The 17,962-nt window shown below is 41.6% G+C and overlaps 1 protein-coding gene across 1 annotated transcript in view; it reads left to right on the top strand.

Moving 5' to 3' along the window:
- Positions 1–17,962, top strand: part of Dtnbp1 (dystrobrevin binding protein 1) — a 77,470-nt gene that overhangs the window by 41,137 nt on the left and 18,371 nt on the right. The window contains exon 7 of the mRNA XM_021215520.2: positions 8,271–8,293. Coding sequence (XP_021071179.1) covers positions 8,271–8,293 — 23 coding nt within the window. The remainder of the gene's footprint in view (positions 1–8,270; positions 8,294–17,962) is intronic.

Below are 17,962 nucleotides of genomic sequence, written 5' to 3'. Positions count from 1 at the left end.
GACATATTCAGATTCTGAAATGTGGTTGTTTCTTAGACCCTCTGCCCTGTTGGTTAGAGTTGGTGCTTGTGTGTTTTGAGGGAGTTATCAGTCCTTTCTTCTTACAGTCATAGATTTATACATTTGTAGCACATGGTAAGGACTATGTCCTTTTCCTTGGTTTCTTTCATGGCAGCATGTGGTCTGACTTTAGAAATCTCTAGAACAAAGTATAAGTGGTGCAAGTGAGAGGTTACACACGTGGTATTGACCAGTGCGTGCTCAGGCCTCGCCTGCCAAGCTCCTGAAACGACTGTCCACCCGACCTGTGTAGACGCTATGGTCAGAAATCTAACTGCATATGTACCTTGAGTACTTGGATTGTGGGAGGCGGGTCTGGCAAGAGTGTGGCATACAGCTTGCTTGCCTTTGCTGAGAAGAAAACAAAGGAAATCAGTGTCAGGCTCCAGGATAAAAATGGTTCTGAACCAAAACAGGAGGTTCAGAGCTCCTTCCCAAAGGAAAAAGATAGGAAAGGAGTAGTAGTTGGGCTCCTGTGGCTCTCCTATGGACTTGGATGCTCTCTGGAAAGTGGGCAGGATGCCGGACGCAACCTTGAGACCACTCCACTAGTGAGGCGGAGGCAACAAGATCAGAAGTTCTATCCTTGGTTTCACAGTGAGTTCAAGATTAGCTTGAATTGCATAATAAGAAAAGAAATAAAAAGAAAAGAAAAAGAAAAGTGGGTCAGATGATCTCCTAAGGCACCCCTCATGAAAAGACATCTACCCAAGGTGGCATAACAGCAACCAGCTCTAGTCTCCATGTGACAGATAAGTAAACAGTTAGACTGCTGTGGTGCCTGCTGCTGGGATGCAGTGGAGAGAGGGTCCCAGGAAGAGCCTGGCTGAGTTGAGCACACATGGCTGAGAACCTACAGAGGAGGACACAGCTAGAGGTGATAGGACACTACAGTAAAAAGGACAGAGAAGCTCAGGGAGAGAATCCCAGAAATCTGCAGAGGGTTTGCCATGAGCATTCATCCAAGTAAGTACCTATGACAATAGGAGGGGAAATGCCCAGCAGGACCCAGCAGTTGTTGATGCTGTTCCTGTTCTCAGCAGCTAGATGCAAAACTTGTAACTCCTGTGCCCAAGGAAGCACTGTGAAAGGTCTGGAGTCAGCAGAGCTTGTTGCCTCCTAACTGAGCATTGCTGTAGACCTCTGTAACAAATCACAGGCAAGCTTCCAAAGGGCCAACTGTTTCCAACTCAATTAACAGTGTCTCAAATAAAGCTCATGAATATTTATAGGAATACAAATGTATCTAGTGCTCAAGATAAATCACAATGTCTGGCTTGTAATCAAAGATTACTAAACAACCATATTGAAGAGGATAACCCATCAATCAAAACCATTCAGAACTGACACAGATGTTGGAATTCGCAAACAAGAGCAGTATAAATAGCTACTGTAACAGTATTCTGCAAGTTCAGAAAGGAGGTGGAGAGATGGCTCCATGGTTAAGAGCATTTGCTGCTTTTGTAGAGGACCCAGATTTGGATCCTAGCACCCACATAGAACATCATACATACATGATGTATGTAACTCCAGCTCCAGGAACTCTGATATCCTCTCTTGGTCCCAATGGGCACTGCACTTGTGCACGCACCCCACCCCCTATAGAACCATAATTAAAATGAAAGTTCAAAAAGTAGAAATATAGAAAACGTTGTGAACGTCCAAACTCAACTCTCTTCTCCATTTTCTCCTTTAATATTTCCCCTCTCAGTGCCACCTATGATTCATTAAATTAATTCTGGGTGGTTAATTAAAAGTACCCAGAAACTCCCATTTTACTTAATAAAAGTTTGTAGTCACACTTGCTAGGCCAGTAACCTCTTGAGATTCTTGGTTATTCTGTGGGTTTAATAAAAATATCACCATAACTTACATTGTTTTCAAAAATCAAACTTAAGCCTGTAAGTTGGCTATAAGTGTCTTAGCAGTTTTGTAGTCACAAGAACAGATAGTCAGAATAGCTTCTTAGATCATTGGACTGACAGTGTATACATTTCTTGAACAGTATCTGCTTGTTGTCAGTATTGAAATGTCATGTCCTGACAGTTCATTGAAGATAATAAATGCTTCAGTAAATTGGCTTACTATATCTTTTCCCTCTATGTTATCTAAATGCCATTCTGTAGGTTGGGTTTGAAATATGTTTTTCTGCCAGGCAATGGTGGCCACACCTTTAATCCCAGCTCTACTGGCTAGTTTTGTGTCAACTTAACACAAGCTGGAGTTATCACAGAGAAAGGAGCTTCAGTTGGGGAAATGCCTCCACAAGATCCAGCTGTAAGGCATTTTCTCAATTAATGATCAAGGTGGGGAGGTTTCCTTGTGGGTGGTGCCATCTCTGGGCTGGTAGTCTTGGGTTCTATAAGAGAGCAGGCTGAGCAAGCCATGGGAAGCAAGCCAGTAAAGAACATCCCTCCATGGCCTCTGCATCAGCTCCTGCTTCCTGACCTGCTTGAGTTCCAGTCCTGACTTCCTTTAGTGGTCAGCAGCAGTATGGAAGTGTAAGTCAAATAAACCCTTTCCTCCCCAACTTGCTTCTTGGTCATGATGTTTGTGCAGGAATTGAATCCCTAAGACACCCAGCACTCGGTAGGCAGAGGCAGGCGGATCTCTTTTTGAGGTCAGTCTGGTTTCCAGAGCTAGTTCTACAAGGCAGCTAGGGCTACACAAAGAAATCAAATCTCAAAAACCAAAAACAAATAAACAACAAACAAAAATGTTTTACTTTTACAGAGCCATTTGGATGACAGTCAAAATCTCTGAAGTGAAATGTAGTCACAACAGATGATACACCAATCTTAAGGAAATTATATTGCCTGAGTTGGAGGTAACTCAGTAGTAAACATTCCCCTGTTATGTCAGAGGCCTAGGTTCTATTACCAGACACATACAAAACGTGTAGCAGAGAGAGGAGGGGCTTATTGAAAATCAGCAAAATATAATTAGTTCAGGTTTAATAACAGAAATTAACCCTTTTTCTAGAGATAGTTCAGTTGTATGTGCTTACACCTTACGATTTACAAACTGTAATATCTCTCAGTATCTCTGAACCAGTTTATAAAATCTGCAAAGATAGTTTGGAGCTTACATTTTATACCAGTTCTGGTTGGTTGATTGGTTGGTTGGTTGGTTGGTTGGTTGGTTGGTTCGTTCGTTTGTTTGTGACATGATCCAGCCTAGCCTTGAACATTTCTTGAATTCAGTAGTGAATTCTGAGTTTTTCCCAGGACCTTAAGTATGGAGCGACTTCTTCCGGTGTTGAGCTGCGTGTTGTCTCCTTGTGCATTTGCATCTATCTGCCTTGCTGCTCTAACGTTAGTGACAGGAGAAGGAATGACTGTAAAGGAGACCGAGAACAGAGCCTCCCTTTTGCTGCAGACTGGGCATCACTGTCTCAGTGCTATGCCCAAGCATGGGAATAGTGGCTCAGATTTTCTGTGCCTAGCAAGTGGGTCTCAGCTTTGCCTACCTGTACTCTTTATAGTCTTTAGTTCAAGCTTAGGAAACTGTCATGGTCACTGTTTCAAAGGACGAGCTGATTTACTTATTGTACTGGTTTCCGCAGAGAGACATCATTGACCATCATTTTAATTTTCTTAAAGTTGTGTATCATATTTTGGTTATACCAGTTTCAGTCCTTGAATTGATTTAAAAAATTCATTGTCATAAAATAACAAATTATTTTTCTTAAGAGAAAATGAAAAATTATAGGTAGCTTTCATTATTGCAGTAAGATATGTGAACTATGATTTTTTGGGGGTGATCTATGCTTTAACATGGATTAATGGAACTTGGAAAGTATACTTAAAGATAAATACTAGACTAGCTAAAGGAAAGGTAAAATATAATTTTACCTGACACACCATTAATATGCCTCTTGAAAAAAGACTAATGGATAAACAAGGTACATGGCATACCATGGTTAATATTTTGCTTAATGGAAATTATATGAGTTTGTGTCTTACTAAAATACTGATAGAGAATAAATGTAGGATGTGCTTAAATGTTTAATATATATTTTTCTTAACCTTTTAGGTAATTAAATCTATTGACAAGTCAATTCTTAATTACCTAACCCTCTGAAATTGGCCAATTTGAATTCTCCAGCACTGCTAAAGTACATTTTCTCTATTATAGGTTCCAGTTTCCTTTTAGACGTTTCATGGTTGACATCTCTTGGATTCTCATACTGGTTCCTGTTACTTCTGTTCCTATCCCCTCCTTAGGAGTTTCTAACCTGTCCTTGTTCATCCACCACCCACTTGGTGATCATGGTCTTTAGTGTGGGCATCTCTTTACCTTCTAGGCACTTCTGCTTTGAATCCAACAGTCATCTCAAGATCACCAAGCCCTGAGATATGTCTGTCCACTACAAAACTTGGATGTTTCCAGTCAGATGCTGCCTTCTACAGAGTTCTGCAGCCCACAGTCCTAGGGTCTTGGTAATCTTTCTCCTCCCCTGTCATCCTGAGTCCACTAACACTTCTTTAATTTCATCTGTGCTTTCTTTCATGTTGTCAGTGGAGTCCTTTTAGTTCAGACCCACATTTTGGTGACTGGCTTTCCTGTCAATAATCTTTTCCCAGTCTGATTATATTACTGTTACAATAGTTTATTTTTCTAAGATGTAGGTATGAGTTAAGGTTTCTCATCTTTTTTTTTTTTTAAAGTGAGAACTGTCTGTTCAGAAAGCTTATCTGATTATTATTTTTAAAAGATTTATTTATTTATTATATGTAATTACACTGTAGCTGTCTTCAGACACTCCAGAAGAGGGCATCAGATCTTGTTACAGATGGTTGTGAGCCACCATGTGGTTGCTGGGATTTGAACTCGGAACCTTTGGAAGAGCAGTCGGTGCTCTTACCCGCTGAGCCATCTCACCAGCCCCAAGGTTTCTCATCTTTAAAGATAAAAAATAAATTATAATAATGATGATATAAAAATGTACTTTAGTCTCCAAAGCATAATGAAACAGATTTTCATATAAAACAGATTTGGAAGTGATTTTTTTTTTCAGTCCCTTTACTGGAATATGATACATATAGTTTATTTCTATCACTAACAAGCCCATTCCCTAATTCTTCATTGTCTTTTTTTGGAGCACTTTTTAGAAATTCCACATTATCTTTGTTACCATATCTCTCAGGATCTCTTCAACCTTAAATGCCGATGAATCTGATCATATCATCTTATTACTTTTATGCTGAGTTTACACAATATAGATTGTGTGAAATATTTTCTTGGACAGATGTGTTTTTTCCCGTTAGCTGGGAGTGAGAAAACCTGTGCCTTTTCCTTCCCCTGGCAGGAGGCTTACAGAGAAATCACCATTTCTTTGGGGTCTGAACCTTTAGCACATACAAGTAATGTGTGTGGGGGGGGAGGGGGGTCATTAAAGGTTCCATACTGAAGAATTAATCTGTAAGAGGTTGGCCCATTGCCTTTCCTGATGAGTTCTGAAAGAACTAAAACAAGAAACCAGTAACTGGCGGGAACTCCAGGCAGTCAGTGCTGGAGTGGAAGCTGTATAGGAGAGCTTATTTCTTGTGTTTATTATCATGGCTCCTGTGTAACAGTTACAAGTTTACAGAGCTCACCAGTGAAGCCTGCTTCATAGGCCGCGTGCTAAGTTAAGGGTAATATTAAACATGATAATGCTATTTTTCTTTAGTATGTCTAAAGTATGGGAATGTCACCTACTCTATTCTCTAGGAACAAAAACAAAAAACAAAACTGTGACCTACTTAGATTTTTTTTGCCTTAAGGTCTCTGTAACAGACAAGTCAGTATTGGTTGACACTCTTGCGGAATAGTCGTTAAAAGGTCGACTGTTATATTCTGGGCTCTTCCCTTCAGTGGACCAGGTTGATGTCACTTGCATTAGTCACAGGAGGAGAGCAGGTCTGCCTTCCGAACATCTTTGGCCTTGCTCAGGACAGTGTTTGTGTTGGCAGAAGTCCCGTGCTTTCAAGCCATGGATCCTTATTAAGACCCTGGATCATGATTTTATTTGTTTATTTTTAAAGGTGCATCCTTGCCCTGTGGCCTAGGCTAGACCACACTTTTGGTCCTCCTGAGTGCTAGGATTACAGGTGTGCATCACCACACCCAGCTAGACCCAGAAGTCTGTAGAAAACTCTTTCTTAGATAGAAGGAAAACCGTGTGTGTGTTGTGTGTGTGTGTGTGTGTGTGTGTGTGTGTGTGTGTGTGTGTGTGTGTGTGTCATGCGCGCACAATAAGCCACAGCACTGGTATGGAGGTTAGAGAAGAAACCTTGTGATAGTCAATTCTTTCTTTCCATCATATGTGTTACAGAAATTAACTCAGGTCATCAGGCATGGCAGCAAGCCATGCCCGTTGTAGGAATGCTTTTAATATTACTGTAGGTTTTGATTACTGTAGGTTTTGTTTTTGTCAAGGGAATGCAAGCTACTTGGACCCATTTCCTGAATTTCCAGATTGCTTTTCCTTGTGAGAAAACTGTTGGAGCTGGTGAGATGGCTCAGTGGGTAAGAGCACCTGACTGCTCTTCCAAAGGTCCGGAGTTCAAATCCCAGCAACCACATGGTAGCTCATAACCATCCGTAACAAGATCTGATGCCCTCTTCTGGGGTGTCTGAGACAGCTACAGTGTACTTACATATAATAAATGAATAAATCTTTAAATTAATTAATTAATTTAAAAAAAAAAAAAAGAAAACTTTATCTGTCTTCCTTGACCTCCCAAACAAGAAAAGCAAACCAAGCTGTTACTGGCTTGTGAATGTTCAGACAATATAGTATGGGAGGAAGCTAGCAATAGGAGATCCCACACCAGTTTTTCTATCCTGGGTATGAGAGACATCTTGTATTTTTGAATTTTAGCTTTTAATGGTGAATCTTTTAAAAAGCTATTTTAGAATGTTGTTTCTAAGTCTTCCAAATGCCAGGTAAAGTAACTCCCATTCTAGGGCTGGGCCTGTTTGTAGGTCAGCTATAGAGGATTTTCCTATCAGTACTACAGTATTCAGGGCTAATGTTCATCTGGAATGTTCTACATAAAAGTCCCTGAAGTTCTCTGTGTCACTTGTGTGTCAGTATTTGCCATTTTCAGGCTCTCTTTACCCTGAAAAGGGCAGTTGTCCTAGAAAGTGGAGAAAAGATCTTTATAAATGTTGTGGTCCATTTACACTGTATCTTGCTTCTTACAAAGAGCAGATAAAACCCAAGTGTGACACCACACACCTGTTCGTGCAGTGCTTCTTTGTGTACCTTGTTGCACAGATACTTTGTTGAGTTTGATAGACCTTGAGCCAGGCAGCCCTCCTGTACAGGCTTACCCTCTCAGCAGGACTGTTTGTTGGCACAACCCTGGTGTGCTTTGGGTGCTAGGTTGTCCAAAAGAGCCAGTGAGCAGCATCGTAGTTAGCTTGCTGTGCTGAACTGAGTTCTAATCGAGCCTATAGTTTTCGTAAGATCTAAAATATAAATGACGGATAGTCTTGTATTCCAGGAGAGCTAATCTTTACTAAAGAAACTTACCTCCTCAAATGTTCTTATTAATACTGATACAGGGAAAACCATATCATTACAAGATTATAAGAGGAACTGGAATGTAACTTGCTGTGACCTCTTTGTCTGTCACAGAGGGTTGGTTTTATGGAACATTCTCTGTTTCTTCACTGTGTATTGCCCAAGGAATGTAAGGATGCATGTTAGCATCCTTAATTGACATTGACATTCAGCAAAACAGAAGAGTCCTAGAGGTATGTGGCTCTTCAGGGGCAGGGTGAGCTGTGAATGTCAGTCTTTCATATCGTTTTCTCACTTTTCCTCTTTGCTACTGAGTGGAGAAATAACTACTGCTATTCTGGTAAATTTTAGTTAAAGACCTTAAAAATCTATTGTTTAATATTTATCAAAATTGTAATAAGTGCTTTTCTACATTTTTTTCTGTATGAGATTGGACCACATATAGCATGAAAATGTTCTCTGTGTCTTACATTTATTTTTGTAACTTAAATTTTTAGCAGTTTTTGAGCCATTAAGAGATTAGAGCAGAAATGAAAACCATTACTTCAGTCTAATTGTGTTGATATTTTCAGTGATGCATAGTCGAGACATGAGCATCCAAAGCTTTTCTGGGTATTTTAAGCACATGAACTGTGCAAGAGCAATTTTCAGTGGGCAGGAATTATTTTAAATTTGCCTTTCTCTTTTCTTATAGGAAGGAGCTTGAAGCCTTCAAAGGTAATTCCCTGTTTAATTCTTCACTCCCAAAGGATTGAGGATTAACTGATGTCAGATGTTGTAGCTTGGTGATGAGGAAAAACTCCTTCCTTCCTATAAACGGGGTAGTTTATATTAAAAAGCAAAAGTTGCCATAGTACTGTTTACCTAAGTTTTAGTTACTCACAATAAGTTTGAAGTTCTGGTTTAACTGTAGCACAGGTGCTAATAACTCCTGGAAGAAATGTTAAGCAAGTGGAGTCTTAGGGTTTCAGAAACTGGTCTGTGCTGTCCGTAGTCTGTCTGGGTGTCTGTGCTGTACGTAGTCTGTCTGGGTGTTTGTGCTGTACGTAGTCTGTCTGGGTGTCTGTGCTGTCCGTAGTCTGTCTGGGTCACAGAACAGGGGACGGGGAGGGGGGAGCTCAGAGTGTGCCTGCAACCTCAGGGACTGCCAAGGGGTTGACTTTATCAGGGCTGGGTTCTGTCCCTAGACTGTCTTGTAACTTTGATGAGTCTTTTGGCCTTTGGCTTGGTTTCTCCATCTGTAAAATTAAGAGATTTTGATGAAACACATTCTGAGATTCTGAAAAGCAAACCAGCATTACTTTTATCTTAGAGGAGCTTTTTAAGGGGGACACAATGAACAGTTCCAGGCATGTCCCCATACTTGGTCATGTTAGTTCTTGTTTTGTTGCTGTGACCAAGGCACTGTATAGGAGGAAGAGTTTATTTGGTACCCTTCAGAGGGTGAGTACATAATGGCAGGGGAGGCCTGGAACAAGGGGATCTGGAACACGAAGCCGAGAGGGCCCATCCTTAACCACAGGCATGAAGCAGAAGGAGCTGAACATGGGTTGGTTATCGGTAGGAACTGTTGAGGCCTGCCCTTAGTGATCTGTTCCCTTCAGCAGAGCCGTATCTTCTCAAACCCTGACAAGCATTGCCACCAGAGGACACCGAGTGTCTAGCTGCCTGGCTATGGAGGAAATTTCTCATTGAAACCACCACACTGGTCATAGGGAACCTCTAGGGAAGAAACACACAGACGTCCTAGCACAGTGTCCTTCCATATGCCCCTCAGGCGTGCTTTACTAATTCCATAGAAACTACGACTCTCGGAGACTTTTTACAAGAAATAGAAGAAGTAAATTATTGTTGACTCTCCTGTGGTCTGCAGTATGCTTGTTCCAGCTCCTGTGAACTCGCACTGACCTACTGTGTGAGTAAAAGCTCTCCAGCATGTTGTTTATGTTCCTATTACCTGTGTGCCTCACTTGTTAGGACAAAGGTGGCTGTACTGAACAGATTCTGTTTTGTCAACATTTCTATTTTACCTACTGTGGTGGCTAAGCTCATGGCCAGTTGTTGAAGATAATGCTCTGTGACCACGTGATGGCATGTATTGTCACACTCTCATGGTTTTTACATAACTGTGATCCCCTATGCATGGGCATTACTTTTTACCGGTTGTTTGAATGAAATAAGATTTGAAATCCTCATCAAATGCCTCTTTGCTTCTTGTTTGCTTTGATTGAGCAGTTTAGCATTTCTTATATAATAAAGAGATGGAAAAAGCCCCGTCAAGCTAACAGTAGAAGACAAGCAGGCACACATGTTATATAAAGTGTCAGCTTGACTTGCATCTCCCCACTGAAGCATTTTGTTGTAGCGTATTGTTCTCAGAGACCAACTGTTTGCAAAAGGTTAGCTAGTATTACATATTGCTTGATAGGATAATTCAATTTGGGATGAAATACCTTATTTATACGCACATTTCTAATTTTGTGTAGCTTCTACACCAGGTCTATCCACAGAACAATTTATGCTTGAATGTGACCAAACTCAAAATTTGCATTATAGGTAGGCTTTAAGTGTATTTTAAGAATACCCTTGTGACTAGGCAGTGGTAGATTCAAAGCCAGCCTGGTCTACAGAGTGAGTTCCAGGACAGCCAGGGCTACACAGAGAAACCCTGTCTCGGGGGGAAAAAAAAAAGACTCCCCCTCTCCCCCTGTAATGCGCACGGTGGCATGCACTTATACTCCAGTGTGTTTAGGAAGCAGGGGTAGGAGAATGAATCCCTGAACCCAGGAGCACAGACTCACCAACCTGACCAAGGATGAGGAGAGCCTGTCTTGAGAAAAGGGGAAGGGAAGAAAAACGTTTGCATTTGAGCGTTTTGCCAATACTTTAGAAGTACAATTAGCCTATAACAAGAAAATTAACTATCCTTCCAAAATATTAAAGGATAAAAGTTTTAAAAATTCACTCAAACATGTTATAATTCTATTTTTTAATGTCGCCTTTGTTCTCGAATCTTTTGGGAGTGCAGAGGAGCAAGAGGTTTTACTTTCTGCAGTCTTACGCAGCTTAGTCGTCACACTTCGAGGCCCTCTCTAAGTTGAAGAAGTGAGTGATTTGGAGGGAACGAAGCACAAGATTAGAAACAGAGTTGGTGTTGTCCCAGAGTCTGGCTTCTCCCTCTGCTTGCCGAGGCCGATGCGCTCAGTTTACTGTGCACTTCTGTTGCACGAGGCAGATGTCTGCTGTGGTATGAAAACCAGTTGTTTCAATGCTGGTAGTGAGAAGAATTATTAATTCCTCAAATGCTGCATCCCCTTAAGCTTGGTGAGGAGTTTCAAGTATTACAAACAGTAGAGGAAGGGTGCTATGGTTTTTAGTCTTTTATTTTATTTTATTTAGAGCTAGAGTCTGTTAATAGGACTGGACAAAGGGCCTTTATACATGCTAGAAAAGTCGTCTCCTCCTGAACTCTGCCCCATCCCTTGGTAACTATGTGCTTTAAGACAGTCTCACTAAATTAGCTAGGCTTGCCTCGAAATGCACGCTCCTTCTGTCTAGGTAGCTGGGATGGTAGGTGGATGCTACTATATCCAGCAAGAAAAGAATTTCATTTAATTTTTTAAAGAGACTGTCTTTTTATGCTGAATTGACCAGGCTGACCATGACTACACAGAGGTCTATCTGCCTCTACCTTCTCAGTGATGGGATGAAAGGCACTTGGCAGCATACCTGTTAGTTTCATTATTGTTTGTGTGAGGCTGTGCGGGGAGGCCAGAGAGAGCATAGCTCTGTGGAGTCTGTTCACTCTTTCCACCTTTACATGAGCCCCAGGGATCAAACTCAGGTATTTATGTTAATTTTATTTTCATGAAACAATATTTTGGTAGCAGGAATGTATATACATCATGTGTATGCAGTGCCCACAGAGGTCAGAAGAGGGTGTTGGTTCCAGAGGTAGTGAGCTGCCATGTGCTTAACAAACCAGATCCTCTGTTGGAGCAGCAAGTGCGCTGAATTGCTGAGAAATCTCTTCAGCCCCTAGTTTTAAAAGTAGGCTTTTATTCCATGTATAAATCCTAAAAATTACTCTTAAGATTTTAAGTCTAAAAATGTGTCACTGCAAAGGAACAAAGATTTACAGTTAGATATTCCTATCTAATTGTATAATACTTGACTTAACATGGTTTTATATATTACATTTGCCCTTTCACCTTTGGCAAAGCAACCACCAGACCCTTTTCTCTGGAAGCTATTCCAGCTGGTACCTGTCCTTGTTGACTACTTAGAGGAGGCATTGGCCACTCTCTCAGATGCCGATCTCCGTAAAGACAACAGCTAGCTTAGCTAGGGAGAGTGCCCGCTCACACAGCCACCTCTGCAGTGTACTGCTCTCTCTGCTCAAATTAAATACTGGATAAAAATGGAACCTCACAGTTAAGGGCAATTATAATAAATGAGGATTGCAACTCTTTGGGAAACTTAATATAGTTAGCCTTTAAATTTTGCCATAAATCATGTAGTCAGAAATTAGAAAGGATTCAGAGGAAGGGGTTCTGTACATGAACAATACCATCTATATTTTTGTTGTTGTTGTTTTCATCTAGTGGGTAATTTATATAAGAATTTTCAGTCAAAAGACAATGCTTACTGAGTACAGAATTAAAACTGTGAGTGGGGCTGGTGAGATGGCTCAGTGGCTGAGAGCCCAGGGGAGCCATTTTCATTCAAACCAACATATCACCTGTCTGGAGACTTGAGAGATGTTAGGATTCTCACTTGCTGGGTGACTCTGAAATGTACCTTGTGCTTACAGTGACATAGCAACATTTAGTGTGCTTCAAATCAAACTAATAGTACATGTTGAGCTTGCGTAACAGCTGCTTCAGTTCAGGAGTTGTTCCAACATGTGAGGCAAAACTATTTTAGCTGCTGTTTGGGAATGCTAAGTGATAAAGACTCAAGTTGGATGACAGAACCACCTTTTACCCTCATGGATCTGACAGACTGCTAGAGCTTACAGGATAGAAAGGCAAATGTAGTTTGAATATTACCTACATGAGGGGAGTAGACACTTAACACGGAGTAATCAACTGGAGACAGGCGGTGTCACTCAGACTGAAGGGGATGTACCTGCAGGGAAGGAGGACGGTGAGGACAGTGAGAGGGGCGAAGACACTGGCAGCAATATAGGGATGTTTATTTCAAGAATTGAAGCTAAAGTTTGGATTTCTTGTTCATTGAAAGAACTACAAGTAATTTGTCATCACCAAAGCATCTGACGCGTGGGAAGAAGTGAGGGACAGTTGGACACAGGGAGCAAGTGGTACACGACAGCCTTCCTGTCACACACAGGCAAGGCTTTGCGGTTAGACCAGTGACCTCCACAGAGGGAAGTGTGTGCAAAACATTGGGAACAGGGAGGGAGTGTGTGTGTGTGTGCGCGTGCGTGCGCGCGTGTATGTGTGCTCGTGAGTACTGAACTCGGTCCTCAGGCTTGCTGGCTGGCATCTTCACTTGGTTAGCTTTGTTCCTCACTTGTAGAACTTGTCTCATTTTTCTTTCTTTCTGTGATCTTTTTAAATGTTAATTGTGTATGCTGTTTAGTTTTGAGGCAGTTTTCCATGTAATTCAGGCTGGCCTCATCGCTGCACATGACTGAGTTTCTAAACCTCCTGCCTGTGCTGGGATTGCAGGTGCTCCCCACCGTGCCACGTTTATGTAACTCGGGGATCAAATGCAGGGCCTTGTGCATTCTAAGGCAAGAGGTGAGCTGCATGTGCTGGTGTGTGCTGGTGTGTGCTGGTGTGTGCCTGTGATCTCAGCTCCTTCGGATGCTCCAGTCCATGAGTCCACCACCCAGGCAACATAGCAAGAACTAGTCTCAAATTAACAAAACAATAAAAGTAAGGCTAAAGAAAAAAAAGAGAGTGGGAGAGAGTTAGGTTAAAGGAAGAATTTTTTTTTTTAATGTATTTGCCTAAAAGGAAAAAGAGAATGTAGAAAGGTTGACTGAAGAAGAGCTGCAGAGAGTGTTGGGGATGCAGTTCTAAAGCTGGGTTCAGCCGCCAGTTACTGTAACCATCAGAATTGTGACATTTGAGGACTTATTGTACATTCCAAGCCACTGGTTAGTGCTACTGAATTTCAGGGAGCCTTTATTAAAGCTACATTTAAATGCGATGGGGGAAATTTAAAGATGCTTATGTATTATAAAGTAAACCTATTTTTTTATTTTAATTTGTCCACCTTCAGACATTAATGTTTCTTGTGCTGTTTAGATGTTTCTCGTGCATCTTTGCACCTAGATGACAGTTCAGAAGGATTTAGTATATTTCCAGCCCAGCCCACCCCCATGTTCAGCATCATTTGGTATGGTCCCAGATCAGTGCGTGCATCTTTGGATGCCAGAGCCCCTGAGAGCTTGCATTTTGCTTTATAGAGGCAGTAGATTCCCATGTCTGCCTGCTTAAGCCATCAGAATCATCGGGAAACCAAAAGGCTCAACACATTTTCTTTGGAGGAAAACCAAGCCAGCTTCTGGCTGCAGCCTCGCTTCCTTTGTTCTCCATCTCAGAAGATGCACGTGAGAGGGGCTGCCTGGTAACTGGGGTTCCTCTGGACCAGCGTGCGTCTGCCCGTTTGCTCAGTTCTTAATCATGTCATCTCCAGGACTCAAGGAAAATAGTCAGACGAATCCCTGTAGGTGGAACTTTATTTCATGTTTTTCATTTAAAACTGTTAAATTTGCATGATACAGATGAAATATTATTAAAAAGCTGAAATTAAATTTAACCCGATTTGAACCTATAAATACTATAGTGAGAGCTTTATTTTCTATGTATTATCAGTAAGTAATTACCGCTAAATTAATTCTGAGAACAAATAAATGTAGCATGGGAATCTAGGACATTTGCATGTGTAATTCATATCTCCTCATCTGTCAGGTGAAATTTCCCAGACAGGCGTTTTTCTGAAGTAGCGTTTATTTTAGAAGCTAAAATGTCAGGCAAGCAGTGCCAGTCCATCTCTTGTGATTAGAAATGAGAGTTAACTCAGCGTCCTCGCTGCTAGGGTGCTCATTCCAAGCAGAAGGTAGCATAGTTAAGTGTGTGGCTATGTCTGGAGACAGAGGAAAGTTAAAGTTCACCCCATGCTACTCTGGGTTCACCTAAGATGGCTGATTCTAAGATGGGTTTGCAAGTGCTTTATTGCTTCATATAGGCTTAAAATGTATAAGTTCATAGAACCTGGGCATACTTCTTATCACCGTTAGCTGAGGAGATGACCTTAAATGTGATGTCTTTAAGTATGCCTACAGAAGCATATAAACCTGTGGAATTTGCTGGAAAAACAAACAAAACTTAAGCCTTAGTTCCTAGTGTTTTGGGTGAGTAATGTGATTCCATCCTTAGAAGCAACTGGTGGATAATTTCTGCTAGTTATTGCATTTTAAAAACTCCCCATTAGGCCTTTAAGACAGCATATGCTGTAGCATGTTTCATGTGTATATCGTGCAATGTCAGGTAGAAGCCTGAAAAGAGTGTGTGGCTCCAGTCTCTTACTCTGTGTGTCATTTCTGCTTGAGAGTTTGAGTTAGCATCGAAGTCAATTGAAGAGTTTTCCTTCCTGTCTCAAGTCTGTCTCGTACTTTAACTTTGTTGTTGTTGTAGTTTAGAAATTGAACTGAGGGCTTCAGGTATACTGTACCATCCAGGCCTATGCTTAAACATAAGAAGTGAAGAATTTATGAAATCAAATTCCAATTAGGAGTACACTACATTCTTGCTTACTTTACCTGTGAGGTAATGAGGAAAAGGCACATTAGGATGAGGACAGTGAGGACTTCAGTGTTACTTGTAGACTGCACATGGCTTGTTTCTCTCAGGCATGCTTAGCCTTGGCAGTTCTAAGAGGAATGGTTTTAGTGTGGGCATTATTTTAAATTATTAACCTAGGAAATTACTTCTTAAGAATTTTTATTTGTTGATGAATTCTGCCAAGAATATTAAGTGTCTGCTCTTGGTTTCTTTAAGATATGTCAGTATGCATATGTCTTTAAGAAGCTTATCTATAATGGGGTAAAGATGTTTGAAGAACACATGGAGATTTACATCCTGCCTTTTCATTTGATTCCGGGCCTCATGCTTGCTCACTAGCTCGCTCTTTCTCTGCACCCCCACCCCTGCCCCCATCCCTGTCCCTGCCTCTTGTTTTTTTTCCAAGACAGGGTTTCTCTGTCTGGCTCTGGCTATCCTGGAACTCATTCTGTAGACCAGGCTGGCCTTGAACTCACCTACCTCTGCTTCCCAAGTGCCAGGATTAAAGGTGTGCATCACTGCCAAGCTGAGCAGTTTACTTTTCAAACCGAGCTGAGTCTTTATTCTGATACTTTGTCAGACACCACACCGTGCCTGACCTGGAAATCTCTCGGAAAATGTTTTATACTGAAGAGGAATTGACACTCTATGACAGCTTGTTTATGTATTAAACTACATAAAAATAGAGCGTGAGATGAGAGTTGTGACCCTTAAATATTATCTTTCAATTTTTTATAAAGATTAGACCTCTATTTCATGATCGATAATTATAGCAATAGATCGGAACCAATTGGTATAAGCTTTTGTTGCATAACACATTTGGTATCTTGAACAAATACATCCATTCTATTTCATTACCCTTTCAGTGGAACGTAGTATAAACTTGACAGCAAAAATTGTACCTTTCATAAAACTAACTCTGAGCACCACGGAAAAGAATTGTGTGGAAATACTGCCTGTCAGGCTTGAAAAGAGGACTTATCTGTTGCATACATGTGATGCTTCATGATTTCTCTGAGCTCTTTTGGAGGTTGATGCTAAGGAATTACCTGGGCTCCTATGGACCTTCAGAGTCTGCCTTTGAAGGCAGCTGTGGAGTTCCCACTAACTCAGAAGACTACTGGCTTATGGAGAATTCCAGATCCAGGGAGGAGTCAGCGCCGACCAACTGACCTAAGAAACCCTTGGTGGTGGTTCTCCTGTCCCTGTCCTGCCTAGGGCTGCCCATTGTGTATCTACAGGCATGTGAACTGTGGTTTGCTTCCCTGTGAGTGGTCAGTGGTCACCCTGCAATAGGAGAGACGGCTAGAAGCACTGGGATGTGCTGACATCTGCCGGCATTCTGTTCTGTGTCAGTACCGGGTCACCTATCGGGAAGACAGAGATTCCTTCCCACGGTGTGAAGAAAAGGCTAGCCCATCCTGGTGCACTTAAGAACCCATCCTGTGAGCCCATTTAAACACTTAGCAGCCCTCTTAAAGTACAGCTCTCTGCAAACCTTGCTGAGGGCCAAGTTAATTTTCCCTGGTTAATGTCTGACGGGAGAGGCTTTGTGTCTTGTCTGCACTCACTCTAATTTTTCCAGATCCCATCTGAGACCATCTTTAAGAATTGTGATTACTGCCAAAGTTTTGAAGCCATTTTTTTCCTGCTAAATAGCATTGTTGCTACTGCTGTTAAAACAGAATCTCACTGTAATCCAGCCTGTCTTGGAACTTATGGTAATCCTCCTGCATCAGCCACCTAAATCATGATTGTCGTCCTCTGCCATCACATCCAGCTAGGTGTATCCATTCTAGTTTCTGTCCTGAGGCTGGGTCTCCTGCAGAACCTGGAGCTCACTGACCCAATGAGCCACCTTACCCTAGGGACCCGAATCTACCTCTGAAGTGCTAGAATTACAAGTAGTGCCACACCTGCTTGACTTTAAGTTGGTTCTGTGGTTGGGTCATCAGGCTTGTGTGGGCAACAGCTTTATCCATTGAGCCATCTTTGCTCCTAGCAGGATGTTTTTATTGCTTCTTTGCCAGTTCTGTTGTTTGTGCATTTGGGAGATGCAATGCCAAAATACTTGTTATAACTGGAAAGTTTGCACAGTGTTAAGGAAGCTCTGAAGTCTCTTGTCTGATGACAAGTAATCCAGGAAATAAGGAGTGATGGCTTGCTTTCTTCTTCTTCTTAGTTTCTCTGGCAATTGCTCCTTTTTCAGATATCTGGCTTTGAGCCCTACTAATGACCTTCAGAGGGTTTTGTATTATAAAGCACAAAAGTTTTGCTTTCTCAGACCAGTGTTAGGCAGATTCATAGCATAGTATCCTTTCTTTGGGTAGGGGAGGCTGGGATAGGCACTCTTGATAGATCTCTGGAGATCTGTGACCCACTTCAAAGATGATGGGATTGAGAGTGACCGTCTTGCATCTCCTGCCTTCATAGATACTCCTGAACCCTGTCAGGAGACATTTGCCATGTTGTACACAAGTTGTTAACATGACACCTTCTAGTCTGTGTTGAAGCAGACCTCCAAGAGTTACAGTTCTGACCCCAGAGCCTAGGCTCTTTCTGCTCCATC

This window comes from Mus pahari, chromosome 16, assembly GCF_900095145.1.
Source record: "Mus pahari chromosome 16, PAHARI_EIJ_v1.1, whole genome shotgun sequence".
NCBI lineage: Eukaryota > Metazoa > Chordata > Mammalia > Rodentia > Muridae > Mus > Mus pahari.
This window is presented reverse-complemented; position numbering and strand designations above follow the sequence as displayed.